This window comes from Xiphophorus couchianus, chromosome 14 (assembly GCF_001444195.1).
Source record: "Xiphophorus couchianus chromosome 14, X_couchianus-1.0, whole genome shotgun sequence".
Taxonomy (NCBI): domain Eukaryota; kingdom Metazoa; phylum Chordata; class Actinopteri; order Cyprinodontiformes; family Poeciliidae; genus Xiphophorus; species Xiphophorus couchianus.
This window is the reverse complement of record NC_040241.1, coordinates 1,623,768-1,645,168: the sequence shown is the minus strand read 5'-3', so window position 1 is coordinate 1,645,168 and position 21,401 is coordinate 1,623,768. Positions and strand designations below refer to the sequence as shown.

The following is a 21,401-nucleotide window of genomic DNA, read 5'->3' as shown; positions in this document are numbered from 1 at the left end:
AGCCTTTAGGAAACAGGGGCTGAAATGAAAGTATATCTCAGTGAAGGACTGTTTTCCCAATGCTGCCATCATAATTCTTAGCAATAGATTTCCAGCTTAAAATCAATGTACTACACTGATATGCTAAAATGGAAGTTATGCTAGCTAACAGGTTTAAAATAAGTTCTGTTTTAGTATAAGTTAGAAGGGTTCTAGATTTTTTCCTTCCTTAAAACAAAGACAAATTTCGCTTTGTCTTATGACTTTCCCACATTACTCTAATGATGATATCTTGTTATTATTATCATGTACTTAACTTCTGTTTAGTTATGCTAAAACAGGCATTATGCGAACAGGTTTGTCACAACTCCAGCGTTAGCATTAGTTCCGTTGTGGCTTTTGGTTTTGAGTTGTGGCGTTTGCATTTTGTTGACTTTTCTGGGCCACCGTACTGCACAGATGTCACTTAATAAATAAATAGTGGGGCTGTACTATGTACCAGTACACACAACAAAAGTTATTCTGTTCGACAAGCCAAACCCTGAAGAGAACTGAATGGATTCTGCCCACTTCATCTGATGGACATCTAGGAGGAAACATTTGAGAATTTCCCTTCCATGAAATTCTCAAATGTTTGTCACATGTTTTACTCCGAGGCCAGCTGTGTTTGTATGTGAAGATTGTCCTCAGCCACTTTGGGTTACTCATAGTTTGGGCTTTTGTGCAGCTTGGAACAGCGTGAAATCCTCTCCGTCAGATCATCAGTCAAAACTGTGTTGGGAAACAATCTGGTTCAACTCCCTGGGAGCATTTTGGCATCAAACATCCAACCGTCAAACCGTCGGTTTCTGTCACTGACAGTGGCTGAAAGCTAAAGAACAAGCATCTGAGCAGGCTGGGCTTTTTTTTCTCCCTTTCTATAGCGAAGGTGTGCGAACACTAAACGGTGAAAAGAAATGTGAGAGCCAGCGTGGAGTAACGCAAAGTGCTGCTAAGAGAGTCTTTGAAGAGAAAGAAAATTGAATTTGCTGCCACTGCTCCCACAATTATTAATGCATTACATACTGTAGTTTTATATTTAACATTGCATCAGTTTCATTAGTTTCTCTTGTCCTTTCTTATCCCAGCCAATCCCCTATGTTTTACGTAAAAAAAAAAGAAATGAAATAGACGTTTTATTGTAAATACCGGGGAACGCTGACGGGGACATGCAGTTTTGATGAATATTGCCAGAATCCAGCAAGCCACCGCAAAGGGTGGCGGGAAGCAAAGCGGGTGGAGAGCCAAATTTCAATTTTTAATTTTTTTTTTCTTTCCCAAAGCTCTGAGCTACACGGCTGCTGCAGCTTTGATCATAGTGGAATAATATGCTTTGATGCTTAGAATAAAAGATCTACCTTTTGATGTATCTGTGGGGGGGGTCTGATATTTTTTCCCTCTCCTCACCCCCTGATCGTGTGGGTTTCCGTGAAACAGTTGGAGTCATCACTTGTTCCGTTCTGACCCAAATTCGGTGCTGGGGTGTTTTAAAACTGAAAATCACAAGCCGACGCCCCCAGCTGCCGTCTTGGTCTGAGAGCGCGCTCGTGCGTCTGTGATCTCTCTGTAAGCTGGCTGCGGGGATGTGAAGCCGTAGAAATCCCACCTTCACCCCCCATTCTGCATTCTCCTTGAAGACTGATTGAGAGAGCAAGAAAGAGAGAGGGGGAAGAAAAATACATTCTGTCTGGGTCAAGCCTGACATCGGAGCTACACCTTCAGGTCTCCTTCAGAATTTATCAGCACACTGGGTTAGTGGGCCCCCTGACGATTCTATCTGATGAATTACAGGCAGCGGTAGCATTGTGGGCCGCTCTGGATGTTCCAGGGGGGCATGTTGTGAATTTGGCTTTACAAGTGTGTCACAGATGCTGCACTAAATTACAGCCAAGGATAACTCGGAGACTAAAAACAACTCTTAGTTTAGTAGTTTAGCTTGCGTTGCTGTTTTGTAGGGACACAAACGCAGCTGACTCTGTATACTGGTGTAGTTTGATCTCATCCATGTTGTACAGTTAGCACTAGTGGCACTTGGGCTAACTTTATTGGTGCTCAAGATATATTGATGGTGATTATTTTCAAGGTAAATACAAACATTTAGGTTTTAGTTACTAAAATTAAGTGAACCGCGATTAAGTAACTGTGGCTATTGATGAGGTGCTTCATTATATGTCTGAAATTAAAACACAGAACTGGGAATAATATAAGACCCAACTGAACCATGTTCTGGCCCCAAATTAAAAAGAAACTGTGTTTTTGGCTAATTGTTATTAGCAATTAGCTTATAACACTTGCTTGCTAATTATTATTAGCACCAGAAGCTATTAGTAGTGCTCCATTATATTTCTGAAGTCAGAACACAGATCTGGGAATAAAATTAGACCCAACTGAACCATGTTCTTGTTTGAGAATGACAAGAAACAGTAATTTTGGCTAATTCTATCATCAATTAGCTTATAACAATAGTACGCTAACTACTATTAGCAACACAAGCTATCAACCAATAATAGCTTGTACCAAAGGATCAGAATCCCTGAAAATTTCTCGTTTTCCTGTTATTTTGCTGTTTTTACTGGCTGCTTTTAGTATTTAATGAGGCGGTACTTCAGTTTACCATGCACAGTACACGTACATATTGTTCAGCATGTTAATATCTCTATTGATTTTTTTTAATTATTTGAATTGTCAAATGTATTGCAATCCTAGTCATTAGTACATTATTGACGTTTTCTAAAGTAAAGTTTGGGTTTTCATTAGCCGTAAGTAATCATTAAAATCAACCCCAAAAAAAAAAAAAAACCCACATGATTCATATCACTTTGTGTGTAATGAACCCATGAGTTTTACTTTTTAACTGACATTACTGAAAGAAATACACTTTTTAATTATGTTTTAATTTATTACGATGATATCAAGGCAGATGACTGCACTGATAAAATAATAATAATAAAAAAAACCTGTATGTTAAACAGAGATATAACCTGGAATGTGAGACGGCATCGTTAGGCCTGTTTGACAGAGGCAGGTGACGTGAACACGCACTCAAACTGACACGATGTGATTAATAAATGATAGCACCCATACTGTGGATTAATAACAAGGAGAAAAGCCCTGCCGAGCACCGCGGAGCTCAAATCAATTACGCTGCTAAAAGCTCTCCATTTTCTATCGGATGACCCCATCTTGAATAACAACCAGAGGCGGGAAGACGGGCGGGGAGGAGGAGGCCGGGGCGTCTAGACATGCAGCTGTGTGAGTCATGCGGCAGTCAGGACAAACACGGGACACTTCGTTGGAACCACCTTGTCAAGTTTAATCTGCTTTCATGTCAAGATCCCCGCTGCTCTTCCTTCTCTGTTTCCGACTCACAGCTACACGTTTTATCTTCTTCCTCCTCACCATGACGATAAACAAATTATATCGTTTTCCACAATTTGTGAAGATTTTCAGGCCACGTGTCATACGTTTTGTTTTATGTCATATGTTGTTTGTTTTTTTCATGCAATGTAAATATTTATGTACAAAATGTTACGTGCGTTCAGTTACAGGCAGGAAAGACCACTGTAAGGAATATAGCAGTTCGCACACAAAAACCCCTGCACTACGGTGTCCCCAGCAGGACAAACATGCTAGAATTGCAGTAGTGCCAGCATTATGTAAAACAACAGCACTGTCTTTTGGTACATTTATGCACAGCTTTACAGCAGCAAACCAGCAAAACGCAAAGAACATTGCACAGTTTCCCCCCAAACTAACCGACTGAGTTGAGTAACACTGTTGGATATAGGTAATGTTGGCTAATATCAACACAGCACCTGAAGCTTGTTAACAAGTAGCCTGTAGGCTACTGGTGGTGTTGTTATGTTCGAAGGTGGGTAGTACTTGTTACATTCACTTGAGTAACGTTTTTGGAAAAAAGGTACTTATAAGAGTAGTTTTACTGCACTGTACCGTTTTCTTTTACTTGAGTAATATTATTATTGCTACGTAGATTCATTTTACCCCCACCCCAAAATAAACCGATGCCCCCACCGTTGAACTTTTTTTTTTCATTGGATTGATTCACGGTTCAGTATCTTTAAATGTTCTTAGTGAGGAAATACAAAGCACACAGCATATACAGTTGTTATATATACTGTATATAACAACTTTGAAAAACTATTTGTCACTCTGTTCAGTACTCCCGTCCCTCCCTTCCGATATTTATTTTGTGATTATTAATAAGTAATCGCTGTAGTAGATTAGCTACCACTGCTATTAGCTCATTAAAAGCACAGCTGTGGTTGATTAGCTAATTTAAACCTCTGCTCCACTGATGATCTGTCAGAGTTGGTGTGTTTAAGTCGCCTTTATTTTATTTTTTAACTGAACCAAAACACACAGAATTCCACAGCACATCCACATATTAAGGTTGTCAAAGTCAAGCTAGCGTAGCTGAGCTACTCCCTCTCCCTCGCTATTCTTTTCTTAACTTTTTCCTGACCTGTTTATCTAGTTGCCATAGTGCAGCAAAGCATTGCATCCCTTTTTCTTTTATTTATCAGGCGTACATTAAAGGTTTAGCACATTATATTGACAAGCTAACAGCTAAGTACTTCATTAAAGCTTTGCATTTTACACATTTGACAATATGTTTGGTAAAATACAGAGTTATTTTGTCATCTAATTATACATAAACATTTAAATAAATGATCTACAGGTTTATAATACTTGTCAGGCTATAAGCCCAATTAACTCTTTTATAGATTCGGAGACTCACTTCACATTAGGAAAAATAGATAAATTCTTCTACAGAAATGAACAATTAATTTAATGACAAAAAATTTAATCGGGCCCCCCTGCTGTTACAATTTCTTGAGTCTATTTGACCCATAAAAAGTGGCACAATTTTAAAGGCTTGCAACTGCCATGGCTTTCTTGTCATGACAGTTTGTTATGAGGCAGGTAATCTGCGAAAAGATGAACCTCCTCCCTGACCTACTACTGTCGGCTAAAGATTGTGATTGACAGCATTATAACCCTCCTCATGCCTATGATTGGTTGTTTCTAGAGAGCACTGGGAGAAGGCAGAGGAATTAAATTATTGTCAGATAATCTCTCAACGTATTGACAGTCTTAACAAATATGTACCTTTTGTTAATAAAAGTTACATACTGTAGCTTTAATTGGAGGGCTCAGTTTTGGTCTGGGAGTGGTAACATTTATTTTTTACTGATAAAAACAATTTAAAAAACACGATATAATTAATTTTGTAGTTGACAAGGCCCCAATATTTCTATTTTTATGAAAAAATAAACAAAAACAAAACTATTTTGGGGAGGGCCCCCTGTTGGTCAAGGCCCTTAGAACGGCCTTGACCGTTTTATATATATATATATATATATATATATATATATATTATAATAATCCTACCTTAGAAAAGTGTAACATATTTACTCAATGCTTAATGCTAAATGAGTTCTGCTAACTCATTAGCAGAGCATTGTATAGCTTGACTGCATGCTAGTGAGGCAGCTTCAAGGGACACGTCTAAAAGCTGCAGGACTCCTGCCAACTTTTATCATCTAAATCTTCCCCAAATCCTGAAACATCACAATGTTTTTTTATTTGTTGCCAATCTGGTGAATGGCTTATATATGAATATCAATATTCATATATTTTTTGGCATCTGGTCAAGCTTAGATTACTCTACATTAAATACAGATTTTTTTTTGCTATAAATTTTATTTATACTAATCCCAAAAGATAATGGGGCGCCCATGTTACATGGATATATTTTAAGTAACTCAAATCCAGTATAAAAATCTTAGTCTTAGAGTTTAATTGAGGGGGGAAAAAAGGAAAAAAACTGTGAATATTTTTTGTTTTAGTTTTATATTTTATCTGTTCCTTTTATGTGCGCACATCCAGAGACTAAAACCAGTCAGCATTGACCAAAAAAAGAAATGTTGAAAATCAGAGATAAACAGATGACGTTTAAATATTCGTCAAGTCATTTATTTTTCAGATATTCTCTCCTTTTTTTTTTTTTTTTTGCTTTCGGTTAAAGGAACATAAAATAATGTGTGCAAATCAAACAACTTTTTCAAACTTATCTAGAATTAAAATGTAAATGCTTTGTATTGTTATTATTTCCTTTACGTTTTAACAAAGACACTGCAGTGAGGATGCAAACTATCGTTCTGCGTGTGACCTGGTTGTACGCGGCACTTCAGCTGTTCGGCAGCTGAGGAGGATTGTGCGTGAGCTAAATCACATTAAAAGTTATGAAAAGAAGCTGCAGCAGCAGTGAGGGCGGTTAACACAATGGGAGAAAAAGCAGAGCTGACTGGATTTTATGGATATTCCATGATTTACAGGGCTACAACATACAGTATTTCCATGAGCTACAAGCAGGGTAGACCGATTTCTAACAACAGTGAAAGTCAATCTATCTATCTATTGCTCATATTACTTTGTTTTATTGCAGAACTGTAATGAAGTAAAAGATTAACCGTGTGTTGCATCTTCATTCTAATAAATTAGGGATTAAAAATGTAATAAAATGGTCTGAATTAGAACAGTAGAAGCATTTATTGGCAGAATGTCTTCCTGACAGACCACTCTGCCCTGATATTCAGTCCTGTATGTTCCTACTTTTAACGTTGTTGTGAAGAAACAACTTTAAAAAAGCGCTGTGAATGCAAACCATTTACAGTGTCTGACTTCCTTGCCCACACAGTAGAGTCGATGCCTACTATTAAGAAAAGCTACACCTCTTTGATTACCAGTGTTTGTTCAGAAAGAGCTCGTTTCTCTTTGTTTTGCTCCCCCAACTCTGCCTACATGAACACAAGTGCTGCTCACAAAGCGCGCCCACCAGCAGCACATTTCCAGCACATTGGCTGAACAGCAATCCCCCATGTTCAAAGTGAAAGACTCCTGCACCTGCACAGTGTACAAATGGTTAGATAGAATTCTGTGGACCTGAAAAGTGTTAACTCTCTCTGAGATGATCGGCATGCTTCTTCCCTTAAATAAACTCTGCCCTGCCGTTCTGTCCCTCTCCGTTCCTCCAGAACGCCGACGACCTCTTGGTAGCTTCAGCAGAGTGTCCGAGCGACGACGAGGATTTGGAGGAGTGCGAGCCCGGAAATGGTGAGTCAGCTCAGAAAGTTCTGTCTTTATTGTGTTTTATCCAGAAACCTAAAAAGGAAATCAGGCTGTCTCAGATACTTTGGTTTTTGCAGTCCCCCTGTATGCACCTCTGATTGGACAAAGGAGGTTACTCCATGTTTTTCTTTCTCCTCTTCCAGCAGAATTTGTAATTCTTCAATTTCCCAGCCAGGCAGTATTTTCTAACATTTTCTCAGCTGTTGCGCAAATCTCCAGCGTTGACTTTAACAAGGACAAACGGTTTCAACATGGTAACACAGTTTGTTGTGTGCAGCATGCAGCTGAGCCACTGTGTCTGAACAGCAGGTCAAGTAATGTTCTGACACCCCAACAGGAGGGGGAAGTAAAAGGCCATGTGTTTTACTCCCTGCCTCTGTGCTTTCCAGCCCCATTGTACATGAAAACTGCCAAGAACCATGTTCACACAAAGAATCAGCATGGCTCAAGCTACTCCCACTGCTACCATTAGGGCTTAAAAGCTGCGAGGGTCAGGAGATAAAACGCACATATATTTATTTTTTATTTTTTTAACAAATCTCACACTGATTCTGTTGCGACTGTGGGAAGATCAATTTGGGTTTAATCAAAGGAATGGTTTGGATGTTTTGAAGCAAGGTTCTATAACGTTATTATCAGCTGCGTTTATGGATGCGATGAAATCTTGTCGATTAATTCAAATGAAAATTCTCGTCAAAGTGAAATCTCTCACGCAACGTTGGCGTAAACTATTGCTATGAATCCCAGACAGAAAGAGCACCTGCTGCATTCATGTTTGACACTCTTATTTTGACGTGAGGAAGGCAGTAGATGTTGAGCTGGCAGGTTGCGTTGCATAGAGCTTGAGTAATCAAGACTTTTCATACATGTAACAAATGCATAGAAACCTCCCGTACTGATAAATTGTCACACTGTCAGCATTTTAGGCACTCAACTTAAAAAGGAAAGTAATTAAAAGAAACAGAATAAAGTAGCTGAGAAAAACATGACCGGCTAGCTGCTAGCCACTAACAACACGAAAGCTAGCATCTGCTTCCATGGTTCTTCTTCATCCCAAACGAAAGGGCTGTTATATAGTTATGTAAGAAACAGACCAATCAAAACTGAACTACAGTAAATAAAGATCATTTAAAACAGAGTCCTGGGAGTGGTGGGAGGCTAACAGCTACATACCTGTCAGCAGCAACATAAACACAGCTTTACTGTCAAAACGACCAACTTAAAAGATGTTTATTGTGGAACTGTAGATACTTAAAAGACTATGATAGCAGATATTGTCACCTTAGTAAGAATTATTTCATGTTTGAGTTGTTTTTAATTTCTAATATAGCCTTTTAGCAAGAATTTTTATTTCATTCTTTAACAAAATCACAGTGATGTGATCTGTTTTCTACTGTCACTGATCATCTCAGAATTTGGTTTGAACTGAGCAATACTTCTCTGACTACAAACCACAGCATGTAGAGTTAGAGATTCCACTTGCTCAAGACGACTGATGAGATTTACAATATAACCTATGACAGGAAACAAAATGGCTCTCACTTGAAAAGCAGCCCTTAAATCTTCTCTTATAAAGTTACAAAACCTTCCAATATCACCATTTACATGAAAAGCCATACCACTTCTTTTCATTTGTAAACAAATCTATCTAGGAAAAAGCAACAGACCTCATTTCAGGGAACATTTGCTATTTGAAAAAGTTGGAAAATAGAAAAGATGGCAGAATTGCCGTGTTTGCTTCTTAACGTCGCTGCGCTTCTCCAGAATAAACTGGGAATAAGGATTATGGCTGTGTTGCGCCTGTAAATAGTAAGAGATTACAGAGCCTATCAGTTTGCTTGTGTGAAGAGAAACTGATCTGAAGCTGTGTTCAGGAACTGGAGAGCAGCACTCTCCTGCGGTTTTCTCTGTAGGTGGTTGGGACCGAAATAGAGCCACGGTTCCACTCTTATCGAAAGCAGAAATGAGAGTATTTCAGTGGATTCTATGCCCAGCCTTAATCTCCTGTGGGGAAATGCAACTCTCTTTGCCCACCCACAAACACAAACACACACACACACGCACACACCCCAACGTGCACCCAGAGATAGTGACATACATGTTCACCTCTCCAGACAGACACTTGCCTCTCTCACTCTGTGGGTGTAAAGTTTTCTCTCTGCAGCCGACTCTCCTGAGAAATAAACACGCTTGCTCGCGCGTGTGCACCCGTGCTCCATATCGCGCCTCCCAGATGCTGAAACGGCTCCAGCGTGGCGAGCCAGCCAGGTTGGATAAGCCTCTCTGAAAGCTGTGGACAAGGAGAGAAGAATCAACATTGTCCGCAGCACATGTCCCCCCCAATACCCCTCATCTCCACAAATGCAGGCTTGCAGCCTGTCAGAGATAGGACCAATTCCCAGTGTTTTCAATTACATGTGAGAAGGAGCTGGGAATTATTGAGCTGCCTTTCGGAAGGACAGAAAAATGTTCAGCGCGGCTGTGGAGTTTCTATTAAGCTGTGCCTGATATGAGGGCTGGGAATTCATAGGGATCAATACGACTACTTTCTGCTTCCGTAAAGCTCTACGCGCTTTACAGATGGGTTTACTCGCAGCTGCAGTAGTAAAGTTCAGCACCTAGCAAACATATTCATTCCCCATCATTTTTGTTTGTTTTGTTTACATTTCGTCATGTTATAACCACAAACTTTACAGTATTTTACTGAGATTAAATGTGGTAGACAAATTTGATATCATGTAGATACAAATACAAATACATTTGTTAGTAACCAAACTAACTTACAAACCGTGCCTCATTTTCCTTCAACTTTATAATTATGTTCTACTTTGTGTTTGTTCATCACATAAATATCCAAATAGTGTTTGAAATACTACATCAGTTAACTTATACTGGCGACATTTCTGAGGATTGGCTAACCAACTTGTGCTCTCTCAGTTAAACTTGCCCTTTAACTCGGGCAAGTTAAAGACCAAACGCGCCATCGTGTTGTGACCATCTGAGAGGTTTTACTGCACATGCAGGGAGATTAGTTGGGAGGGCATATCCGTCATCAAGGCCAGAGATCACCACAGACTTCACCGGGAGCTGAGCAGTGTGTTGAGTTAGGTACGGCATGATCTGTCTTGTTTAACAATGAAAAGCAGATCGATCACACAGTTGAGGCAACTCCTTTAAAGGTCAGCTGGCCATTGATTGCTCAAGTTTCTAGCTACCTTTGACTGAGCAAGAGATAGAGACTCAGTTCATGCAGATATAGTGGTGTAGGTTTGAATCATTTGATCAAATGGTATGAAGAGCCAGTTTCTCAAATGATCTAGTCCAGGGGTCTTCAAGTCCAGGCCTTACGACTTGCTGGTGTCCTGGAACTTTTAGATGTGTCCCCGGTCCCACACACGTCAATCGAATGGCTGGATTTCCTCCTCAGTGCAGTCAAGTTCTCCAGCGTCCTTCTAATGACCTGATCATTTCACCCAGGTGTGCCGAAGCACAGACACATCTGAAACCTGCCCTTAAGGTCTTGATTTGACAATCCCTGATCTAGTCTGTTGAGGTAGTGTACACAGTAAGGAGAAAAGGGTCTCAGTGCCTCTTTTCGCCTAGGGGGAACCCTGTGGCGATGTGTTTAGCTGCAGAAGTATAACCAAGATAGAATACATTGAACGACTGACCAGAGACCCACAATCCAAACCAGGAGACCCTTTGATGCCCATGCTGGAGAATGTCTGAAGGTCTAAAGGTTGTCTTTGCTCATGAGAATGAATGAATGCCACTGTCTTCTGGCTGCTGTCAAGTGAAGAGCAGATGGGAAATGTATCAAACGAACAGTCATGAGGCGACGATGAATGGAAGGGAGTTTTGTTGAGATGCTTATCACGTTGTGTCGCACTCAAAGGAGAACGGAGAACTGAGAAGGGAGTGAAACGGAGTTACCACAGGGAGGGAGAGAGAGAACGGGAACAGGATGCAAAATTGGGAATGCAAGTAGAGTGGAATTCCCATGAACAAATCCTGCTTTCCCACTAGGCTAATTAAACTTTGACTGTAAGTGAGGCTTAATTACATCATCCAATTAGAGTGCTGGTTTGAATCTGCCCTTGGTGGTAATGAGCCTAAGTCAGAGGGAGCAAACAGACCCAGAAATGAGAAGGACTCTATTACAAAGCTGGATTCAAAGCAGAAAATGACAACGCGAATATGGACACATAACAATTTTTGGTAACACTTTATTTGACGGGTTGTGAATAAGACTGTCATGACACCGTCATAAACATGGCATAACGCCTGCATTGACATGAATAAGTCTTCATGAATATTTATGATTGTTGTCATAAAGTGTCATTCGGTAAATCATGACACGTTTAATACAAAGTTGACATTATTCAAAATGTCTTTGTTATGACAACTTGACAATAACCAAGAAATCATGATCTGACATAAATTTGTTATAAAAGTATTATTGATTAAACTTTAGCTTTAATAACATAAAGCTACATAATTTTTGAAGTTGAATCAGTAATACTTTTATAACAAATTTAAATTTAAATATTAAAAGTGTCATGATTTACCGAATGACATTTTATGACAACAGTCATAAATATTCATGAAGATTTACTCATGTTTATGACGGTGTCATGACAGTCTTATTCACAACCCGTCAAATAAAGTGTTACCCAATTTTTTCCCCTAAAAACTAATAAAGTGCCATTTACTGCAGCACACGTTTCCAATAAGCCTATTCATCCAACAACAAGTTCTGCTCATTACATCTTCCATGCCGTCTCCATATTTCACTTGATGAGTTTGCTCTACCTCCGCATGACCTCACTTTGCCTTTCTCTCGCCAACCTCACGCTACTTATCAGTCGTAGGACGTTGTAGACGCTGTATCAGTTTTACTCTGACAAGATCACAGCTTTGGGGGAGCTCCTCAATAATTCATCAGATGACATACCATAGAGACAACCCGCAAATGCTCTCTTTAGGTCGACGAGTGAGTGCACGAGATAGGGTGATAAATGAGGGCTGACCCCGGAGCGCTGAGCCCTCCAGTCCAGTGTGATCCCGCTCAATGAGTTTGAGTGTCAGTTATTTGTCAGTGTGATGCTTGGCAAGGAAACAGCCCCAGGTTTAATAAATGGGTTCCCCAGTTTGGATGTTTGGCGATGATCTCTGCATAGCAGGTTTCAGAAATGGTTCTCCTCCTCTGATCTTGGATGTCAAATCCAAACCTGCGACACAGCTTCACCTGATGTTTCAATCGCACAATTTAGCCAAGAGAAATAGAACTTAAGTAACCAAACGTAATCAATGTGAAATCACCATGAATTAATGAAAAACGCTGTGTGTATTTGACAAATTCACAAAAAATGTTTTCACACGGTTCTTGTTTTCAACCCTGATTCTGCCCTCCTGACGGAAAGAAGCAACAGTAAAAGTCCAAAATGAATATATAATGTAGAGTATGTATGTAGAGTACTGACCAAAATGGCTCGTAGCTCATATTCCATCTGTGAAATTGTACAAAGTAAAAACATTTTCTGTCTAGATTCTTGAAAAATAACTTCCATTTGTAGTCAAAGCTCAAGCTGTAATTACTGAAAACAAAACTCTTGACTGATCTGTATTCAGCCACATGTGTGTGTATTGTCTATGTTTAGATAAAAAAAACGTGCAGGAAACGATCCCAGAACTCATTTAAGCTATAATTAAATCCAAATCCACATCTGTAGAGGGAGAATTGCTTCTTTTTTTCTTTTTCTTTTTTTTTTCTCCTTGCGTCGCTGCTTTCCCAGCGGGAAGTTCTCTCACTCACCCTTCAGACTACCAGGGAATGTGTTTGCATTTCTCTCTGAGAACAGAGAACGCAGACTGTCCAGAGCTCCTAATTTTAGTCATTTCTCTTTTAATTAGTTTCAGATCTCTTTAATTTTTCAACGGTGAATTAGCTTTGCAGTTTCTCGCTTTAAAACAAGAAAAAACAAGTTTGACGGGGGGGGAAAAAAATCAGCTAACAGGAGACACTGGATCATTTTTATAAGACTGAAAAACAGAGCAGAGATAAAGACAGAATAGTGGAGAAATGGTAAATTATGATGTCTTCAAATCAGCCTGAGATTCTCTCTGCAGGTCTGACATGTTTCTCACTGTGAAATCAAATCCGCCCAGGTTTATAGAGGCAATCCAGTGGCTCAAACGCTATAGGGACTGACAGGTGAATTTCATTCCCGCAAATATGTAACACCCTGCAAAACACTATATAAAGTCAGGGGCATTATTTAGTTGTTGTTGTTGATGTTGCTGTTTTTTGTTTTTGTCTAAATAAATCCCTTTTTTCTGAGAGTGACAGCTGCAAATGCGGACAGCTTATGGAACCCTCACGTCTGGTCGTAATTGCTCCTATTATGGTATCGTTCTGCAGCAAGCGAAGTATCGGGCTCAGACATGCTGCTGGATAGTCCATCTGATCATCTAATCAAAGCTGAGTTACAGAATGCTCAGCCTCCAACCCCCCCCCCCCCGCTTTTTTTTTTCTTTTTATCTAAATATTTCAAACGCGTGCGAGCAGCGCGTCGTTATCTGCAGCACGAATGTTTTCAAGCGAGTGACATTAATGCATCAGAGTCCGTCTAGGCTGGTCTCATTTTGTGTAAATAAAGATGGTAGGTGAGTCACGCTGGGCGTTCAGGCGGTGCGGCATGAGAGTAGAGATGAAAAGGAAAATAAAATGTTTCATCATGTGGCCTAAACGTGAACCCACGACCTCAGCAGCTTAAATCAGTGGAGTCGAGCTCAATAAATCAGACAGAATATCTGATACTCGCTCACTTCTAGGCCTAAATGACAGAAACAAGCAGTCACTGGATACATGAGCTGTATTTTCAATGCTGTTTAAATCAGAAATGCCGTCAGGAAAACTCTGTTTACGTCCCGTACATACACATATATAAAAGCTCTGCTCTCACTAGAGGTGTGTGACACTTCATATTTTGATATTAACCCAATTCCAAGTAAATTAAAGGTCAGAATCACTGATATCAATACCGATATGATACTTATTCAAGTATGATACATCATCAAATTTTGGACCTTTAGGCGTTTGTGTGTTTTTTTTCTTTTAATACTTTTTTATTACAATTTGTTTTAAACCTGAGAGAAAATCACCAGAGGTGTGCGGCGCTGTATATTTTGGTATCGATCCGATACCAAGGAAATACAAGGCCGATACTGATATTAATACTGATACGATAGTGGTTTAAAAATAACATACCATCAAACTTCTGACTTTTAGATGTTTGTTTTTATTTTTTTATTACTTTTTCAGGACAGAATTTAGATAAAGTTTATAAGTGTCTTGAAAATATTTTAATAACATTAACATGATAAACAGAGGCAATAGAAAAATAACAAATTTAAGTGCAAAAAAACTATCTTATAAGAACAAATCTAAGCACAATGGGGATTTTTTTTACAAAAGAGTTGAGAAACTAGAATACAAATATAAAATAACATTTCAAGAGGGAATCTGAAACTGAAGTATCTGTCTTAGTAGCTAGTATTGATCCGATACTGCCTTGGTATCAATATTATCAATATTTGTGATTGGTCCGCTCAGATTTCACATTTCGAGTCACTACGAAGCAGCTACCCTGGTTCTTGGCAGCTTTCATTGGGAGCACATGCACGACACGTCAACCTCAGGTCAACTCTCACCTTCCTGTGAGGGTTAGCAGGAGAATCAGAGATGCATTCAGGGGACCCAAAAGGTGCACAGCCAGTAGACATTGTTGACTGGTTTAAAATACTGTGTCATCAGGCTCAAGGCAAGCAACAGGAAATGAAAAGATGGTAGACTTGATAACTGCCTTGCCCACTTTGTGGATGAGGGGTGAGATTCATTATTTTTCCAAGTAGCGCCCTGGCCTGTCAGTCTACATAAGCTGACGCCATAAGGCCTCGAGGCTTCACCGCTGACTGAAAGCACAGCAGAGCGGTGGGACGGGTTTGACGGAACAATCTCTCACTTTCGACAATCATGTGCAGGGTCAACATTTCATAAGTTGCTAAATAATGACTGCACTCTCTGTTCTTTTTGGTTTGCACATCAGCCAGGAATAAGCTGAGGAACAACATCCCCCGTACAGCCGGAGGATTATAGTGCTGCTAAAGCCTCACAAGGTCGTCCACCTGCAATGTCAGCCACTCTCACAGTGGAAGTAGGACACGGAGAGAGTGGAAGTAACTGCTCATAATGGGACTGGGCCCAAAGCAGCTGCAGCTGTAGCGAGTTGCACTTGCAGCACATCTGCCACAGATGGCGGCGTAAAGATAGCTGAGCTGGTTTCTCCTCACACATCGCTTTCTTTGTTAGGAAGAATAAAAACGACCCATTTAGGAAGTCCTCCAGAATCCTCTTGTTCCTCAAACGTGCCACCACGCTCTGCTGTCCTCCAGTCGTCACGGCGCAAGCACATCCCTCAGACACAGAGACAAAGAGTGGAGGGAGATAACCGTAGCATTGCCATGGAAACTAGACTTTAGAGCAATGGCAGCGAGAGAAAAAGTCAGAAAGTTCTAGATTTACAAAGTCCTTTTTCCTTCGCAGCTCTCGTGTTTTTAATCATGTCTGTTTTTCCTTCCGAAATGTAATGTTACATGTTTTGGTAGTCATGGTAACTCAAATGCATTGGTTCTTTGAAATTATTTGCTGAAATGTGACTAAAAGCTTTATGGGTGGGGGTGTTTGAATGTGGATGAGTTAACTAAGGGCCGTAGAGGAACTCCTACAGTCCCAGAACCCCTTTTCCTTTTTACTCATGCTCGTTTCAACCCTGAACTGCCCTTTCCAAAGCCTCACCCACAGAGTTCCACTCATTCACCCCACCAATCAAACAAAGAGCCTGAGCCATGATTTTATGCTGTTGATGTTGGCATTATCTTTGGTCATGTTTTGCTCTTACCTTCCCTTTTTTTCTCTCCCCAAAGATGTGATGTAATTTATTCCCGTCTGCCATGTTTTATGACTGTTTCGTGCTCTTTGACCCTTATATATTTGCCACTCTGACCAAAAAAAAAAACAACCTGTATTCATTTTACTGCTTTGTGCTCTTATGCTTCCCGATATGTGTAAACAGTTATTCTGTCTCTGAAGGATTCACCTTTGGTGTTTGTCCTTCTTCATTTTGCGCCCAGTAATCTTTCTTTGGTGCTTATTTCACTGTGGGCATATGACAGATTAATAGAAGGAGTTAAACAAAATTTGGCTCATTACGAGCTTTTTCTAACCATTGGTGGCGGTTTTAGAGGAATGGTTTTAGTGGGGTTAGGGCTTGAAGAGTTTATGTTTTAAAAAACTGACACTTCTTTTGGAAAAGTTTTTATGCCTTTTGAACTTTTTTCACATTTTCGCACATTACAATAACAAACTTCAAAGTATTTTATTGGAATTCTATATATGCCAACACAACGTTGGGATTAATTAAAAGGTGAAGAAAAAGGATGAATTACTTCTTGACAACTACTACGGTCTCACTGCACACCGGTTGAGTTGTTGCTGTTTGAGGAGGAATCAATAGGCCAGTCATTGAATACAGTCTGCAACCAATAAAATTGCTTGCGCTAGGTCTGGCTTTGTCTGGATAGATCTGGGTTGAACCAACCCAAAAATCAGGGAAGAATAGCACCGTATATGGAAATGGAGACAAATCTAGATTAAGGCTGACTGGTGAAGAATTGATTAAAGCCATGCTAGTGGAGAAGGGACTGAAGGCAGAGGGTCGGCTTCCAGGAAGAAAAAGACCCTTAACATAAAACCAGAGCCACTATAGAGTGGTTTAGATCAAAGCATATTTGTATACCCAACAAAAGTCCAGATCTAACTTTGAAACTGTTATTGACTCAGTAGGGCTGAATATAAATCCACAAGAAATGTTTTTTGAAAATAAAATCAAAAAGCATGTTTCACTTTTCTTGCACTTCAGAATTATACACAACTTTGTGTTAAATCCCAACGAAACTAAAGTTTGATGTCGCAATGTAAAAAAAATGTGAAAAAGATCAAAGTCGATAAATACTTCAGCAAGGCACTAGATGTTTAACTCCCTGCAACATACTCATTTGTAGTGAGCTTTGAAAGTCACGCCTTAAAAACAAGACTTCTGCAGTGCCTTGTTTTGACAAATGAGCCATAGAAACCACCGTGCCAAGAGGGGGTGGGAGAAACGGGGAAAATATTCTCATAAAGTAACATTTGGGACAAGAAAAGGTAGAGGTCAGTGAGTAATTCAAGAACGTATGCCTTTGCATTGTAATTCATTCTAACACTAGAAAGTAGTAAAAGAGGTAAAGTGGGGTGGTTGTTTATTACTATCCGAGAACAATCTTACACAGCTTTCTTTTTGTAATTTTTTTTTTCATGCAAAAATCATGCGGCCAATTTGTTGATGTAAGTGACCTGAACCTCGTGGTTTGCTATCTTACTTAACCACTCACAGCAGAAACACCTGAGTGCTAGCGTAGGTAAGACTAGAAAGTTAGCAGATTACAACAGAATTTGTAGTGCAACAAATGTTAAATTTGTCAGTGTTGTTTGTAGCTTACTGATATATTTTGTTAGTGACGTAACACATAGGTCTGTCCAGACTAGAGAGGCAGATCAGGATAGATACTTTCTTGTATTTTGTACAACACACTGCAGCTCAGATGTAGTCAGTACAGTCTTCTTAAACAGAAAAGAATAGACAGACATAACTAACTTCATGTTAAGATGTAGAAATTTATGCTGGCTTTCCTATTTTCATTTGAACTGTTCTGTTTGATTTGAACTTAAGGCGGTGTCTATAAGGCGGTCTTTAACACTCTGTTTCTTCGTTTTCTCTTTCTTGTCCTAGGAGGTGAATTAGTGTTGCCCATTATAACGGTGGACTCCCTAGACCCCCCCTCTATTGCCACCCACTACCCAGTAATTCCCCCACCCCCCACCACCTATCGCCCTTTCCTCACCCTGCTTGAAACCACCAAAGAGTCCGTCCCCATGCCCAACGGCCGCCCCCCTTGCCCCTTGGATCAGGAGGATTGTGAGGAGACCATAGAGGTTTCGGGTTCGGGGGAGATGACAGAGACGGATGACGAGGACTATTATAAAAACTCCCCTCTGGTCACTGATAGAACTGTCCTCCCTCCTCCCCCGGCAGTCGAGGGCGGGGTCCAGAACCCCCGAGACCGCCACTTCTCTCGCAACCCCAACTCCCATCGCCCACCGCTTTCCTCCACCCCCACTGCCAACCCCGACCAGCTAGGCCCCCACGTCAAACCGGCCGCTGGCGGCAGCAGCAGCAGTAGCAACAATATCCCCGCTGGCAAAATGAACACCCGGGATCAAGTGCTGCTGCCGCCGGCCCACCCCTCGTCAGACCCGGGCCACCGCAGAATCCCGGGAATAACATACCCCCCAAATTTCCCCCATGTTCCCACTCCAGATCCCACGTCTCCAGAGAGAGGCCTCCCCGGCGCCGTGGAGGTACAGCAGTCCAGCAGCACCACGGGGATGGTGGTGGGCATTGTAGCGGCGGCAGCGCTCTGCATCCTCATCCTGCTCTATGCCATGTACAAGTACCGCAACCGAGACGAGGGCTCCTATCAGGTGGACCAGAGCCGCAACTACATCAGCAACTCGGCCACGCAGAGCAACGGCGCTCTGGTGAAGGAGAAACAGCCCGCCACTGCCAAGACGGTCACCAAGAACAAGAAGAACAAAGACAAGGAGTACTATGTGTGAGGAAGCGCCGCCACACTCAAAGACAGACAGCAGGCGCACTTAGAGAAGGAAAGAGACGGGAGACGGAAAACGACGGAGGGAGAGAAAGCAGCTTTGGGGTAGCGGCAATCACACACCGGCTGATTTGGTTAAACTTCAGTATTGTAAATTCAAACTACAGCAAAAACAACATAGAGGCGTCATTGTCCTTTGCACGCACTCTTGTATTCGTTAAAATGTTAACTGATTATGGCGGAATCTGGCAAACCCACTTTTAGATCTTCATAGGTACAGTGCCAACAACCCTGGAGACAATGCTGATAAATCAGTGATTCCTTGGTTTAGCATTTTAAAATCTTAAGTACTGTAAATATGCACCATGAAAGGTATTGGCCTATAATACATTTTGAGTGGGTAAAACTTGAAAAGTCATTTGCAAACACCAAAACAGAACACACATTAGCATTGTGCTAGCATTCCTGGAACAAAATTTACCGCCATCTTACAGAAATACTTAAGTCGTAATACATCTGGGAGTTAAGAAACACCTGTAGTCTCTCGCGTCTGAACGGGTCTCTCTCTCTTTTGCTCATTGGCTGGCGCTCTCTGTTTCTCTCCTTGTCTACGGTGCCTAGCAGCCGATGCAATGCGAACTCTGCCATGTTTCAAGCATGTAGTATTCATTTACGAAAAAGAGATAAACAGTTTTCCTTTCTGTGGAGTTTAAAAAAAAAAAAACAGGGAAAAAAAAATCACGATGACTGACGATCATACCGTTAAACGTAGCAACTATGTGAGATACCATCGAGCTCCAACCTAACGGATGCTAACTTGTACGTTTAGCCGCCAAAAACTCGTGGCCAAACCCACTTGGCCCATCTTTGTTCCAGCAGATATATATCGTGTGTTTCGGGACGCCACAGCGCCCCCGAGTGGGCCAGCAAAGAAACTGTCATGTTCTTACAGTTACTAATCACAGAAAAAAACTCCAGCAAACCAGATGAACTCTGTTCTATATAACTATAAATATATGTATAGACGATGCAGAAACTTATGGACCTAAAGCGTGAGCAAGTCTATAAGTAAGTTTGCTGACAGAGCACAAGGAAGATGGACTTCAGGATTTTTTTGACAACACCCAACTCCCTAATCTTGACAACCCTATCCCTCTCATGAACAGTGTGGCTGATGAAACACCCTATGGCAAGATTCAGCTGCTATCTTTTATTTCCTCCCTCCTCATTTCGGAATAAATGACAGACGTTTTAGGGTAATTCCGATTACATTTTTGCGGGAGTTCCAATGTGGGGGAGATCTATTACAGCAGAATAAAGACCACTTTTTGTCCTTCTCTTGCCTTACTGGACTGATGGCAGCCAAAGGGCAAAACTAACTTTGTGGGAGGAGTATCCACAAGAATGGCTAGTCCCTGGAAGATGTACAACTGAACTTTAGTATTCCAATTTTCAACTCTATAAAAAAAAGTAAACTGAACCATGAAAAGAAAATTCCTGAAACAAGTTTGTGAAATGTCTAAATATTTGACTCTCATCCCATTACTGAGACAGACATGTGTTTTCCCTACTATCATTCCTGTTTGAGGAAAAAAAAATGTCCTGGGATACTGAAATTTCTAAAAATAAGATCCTCTTTTATTCTGTTTCTGTCATTGTTCATCTTTTGTTTCCTTTCCTTTTTGTGTCCTGCATCTATTCCTTCTACAGCAGATTGTCCATCTGTCAATCTTTTTCTTTTTTCCACTTGCCAGGTTCCATCGATTTTTCCCCGTCATGTTCGTCTGGTTTTTCTCCTCCTTCTCCATTTCAGACATACTCCTCCCAGTATCTACCTGTTCTTTCTAAATGTTATTGTAAAGTGTTCCAGTGAGATGACTCTAAATATGTGTACATTAACAGAGGGAATACACTTGGTTATATACTTCTTACTCTGTGTCATGTTGTTCTTTATATTGTCTTTTGACCCTAATTTCTGCTAGGTTTAGCCTAGGGGTGTCCTAGTCTGAGCCTGATATGTGCTTGGGGTCCTGATTAAGTTTCATCACAGTCCCAAACTGTAATTCGGGTTCAAATTTGATTCTTTTTTACTGTTCCCAGTGAGCTGAAGAAACTATTTATCTCTCCACATCATACGACCTGCCTTTAGAGAAAGGGGAGAAAGGGGACGGAGGGATGGGAGTTGTCTTATATCCAACATTGAATTCATTGATTTTACTGAGGTATCAGTAAAATCAATGAATTTTACTGATATCACCACCAGCAAATTCCTATACTTCTATAACTGTGATCACTGTCAGGAAATCCCTAATTCAAACTGGTTTCCAGTTATCTGCCATTGACTTGAAACCCTTAGCTTTTGACAACTACCACGTTCTAAAGAAAAAGAAACGTCAAGTTGCATAGGTTTAGGCATCAGTGGACAAATGAACAGGAAAACTTCAGTCATGAGTCGTTTGTTG

The 21,401-nt window shown here is 40.6% G+C and overlaps 1 protein-coding gene across 9 annotated transcripts in view; it reads left to right on the top strand.

The window, feature by feature from the left end:
* Positions 1-20,870, top strand: part of nrxn2b (neurexin 2b) — an 811,562-nt gene extending 790,692 nt beyond the window's left edge. For 8 of the 9 annotated variants that reach the window (XM_028038131.1, XM_028038130.1, XM_028038128.1 and 5 more), the window contains 2 exons: positions 7,077-7,155; positions 18,060-20,870. In XM_028038131.1, coding sequence (XP_027893932.1) covers positions 7,077-7,155; positions 18,060-18,946 — 966 coding nt within the window. In that variant the 3' untranslated portion in view covers positions 18,947-20,870. The remainder of the gene's footprint in view (positions 1-7,076; positions 7,156-18,059) is intronic. The other variant, XM_028038134.1, reaches the window with a different exon arrangement.
* The last annotated feature ends 531 nt before the right edge of the window (positions 20,871-21,401 follow it).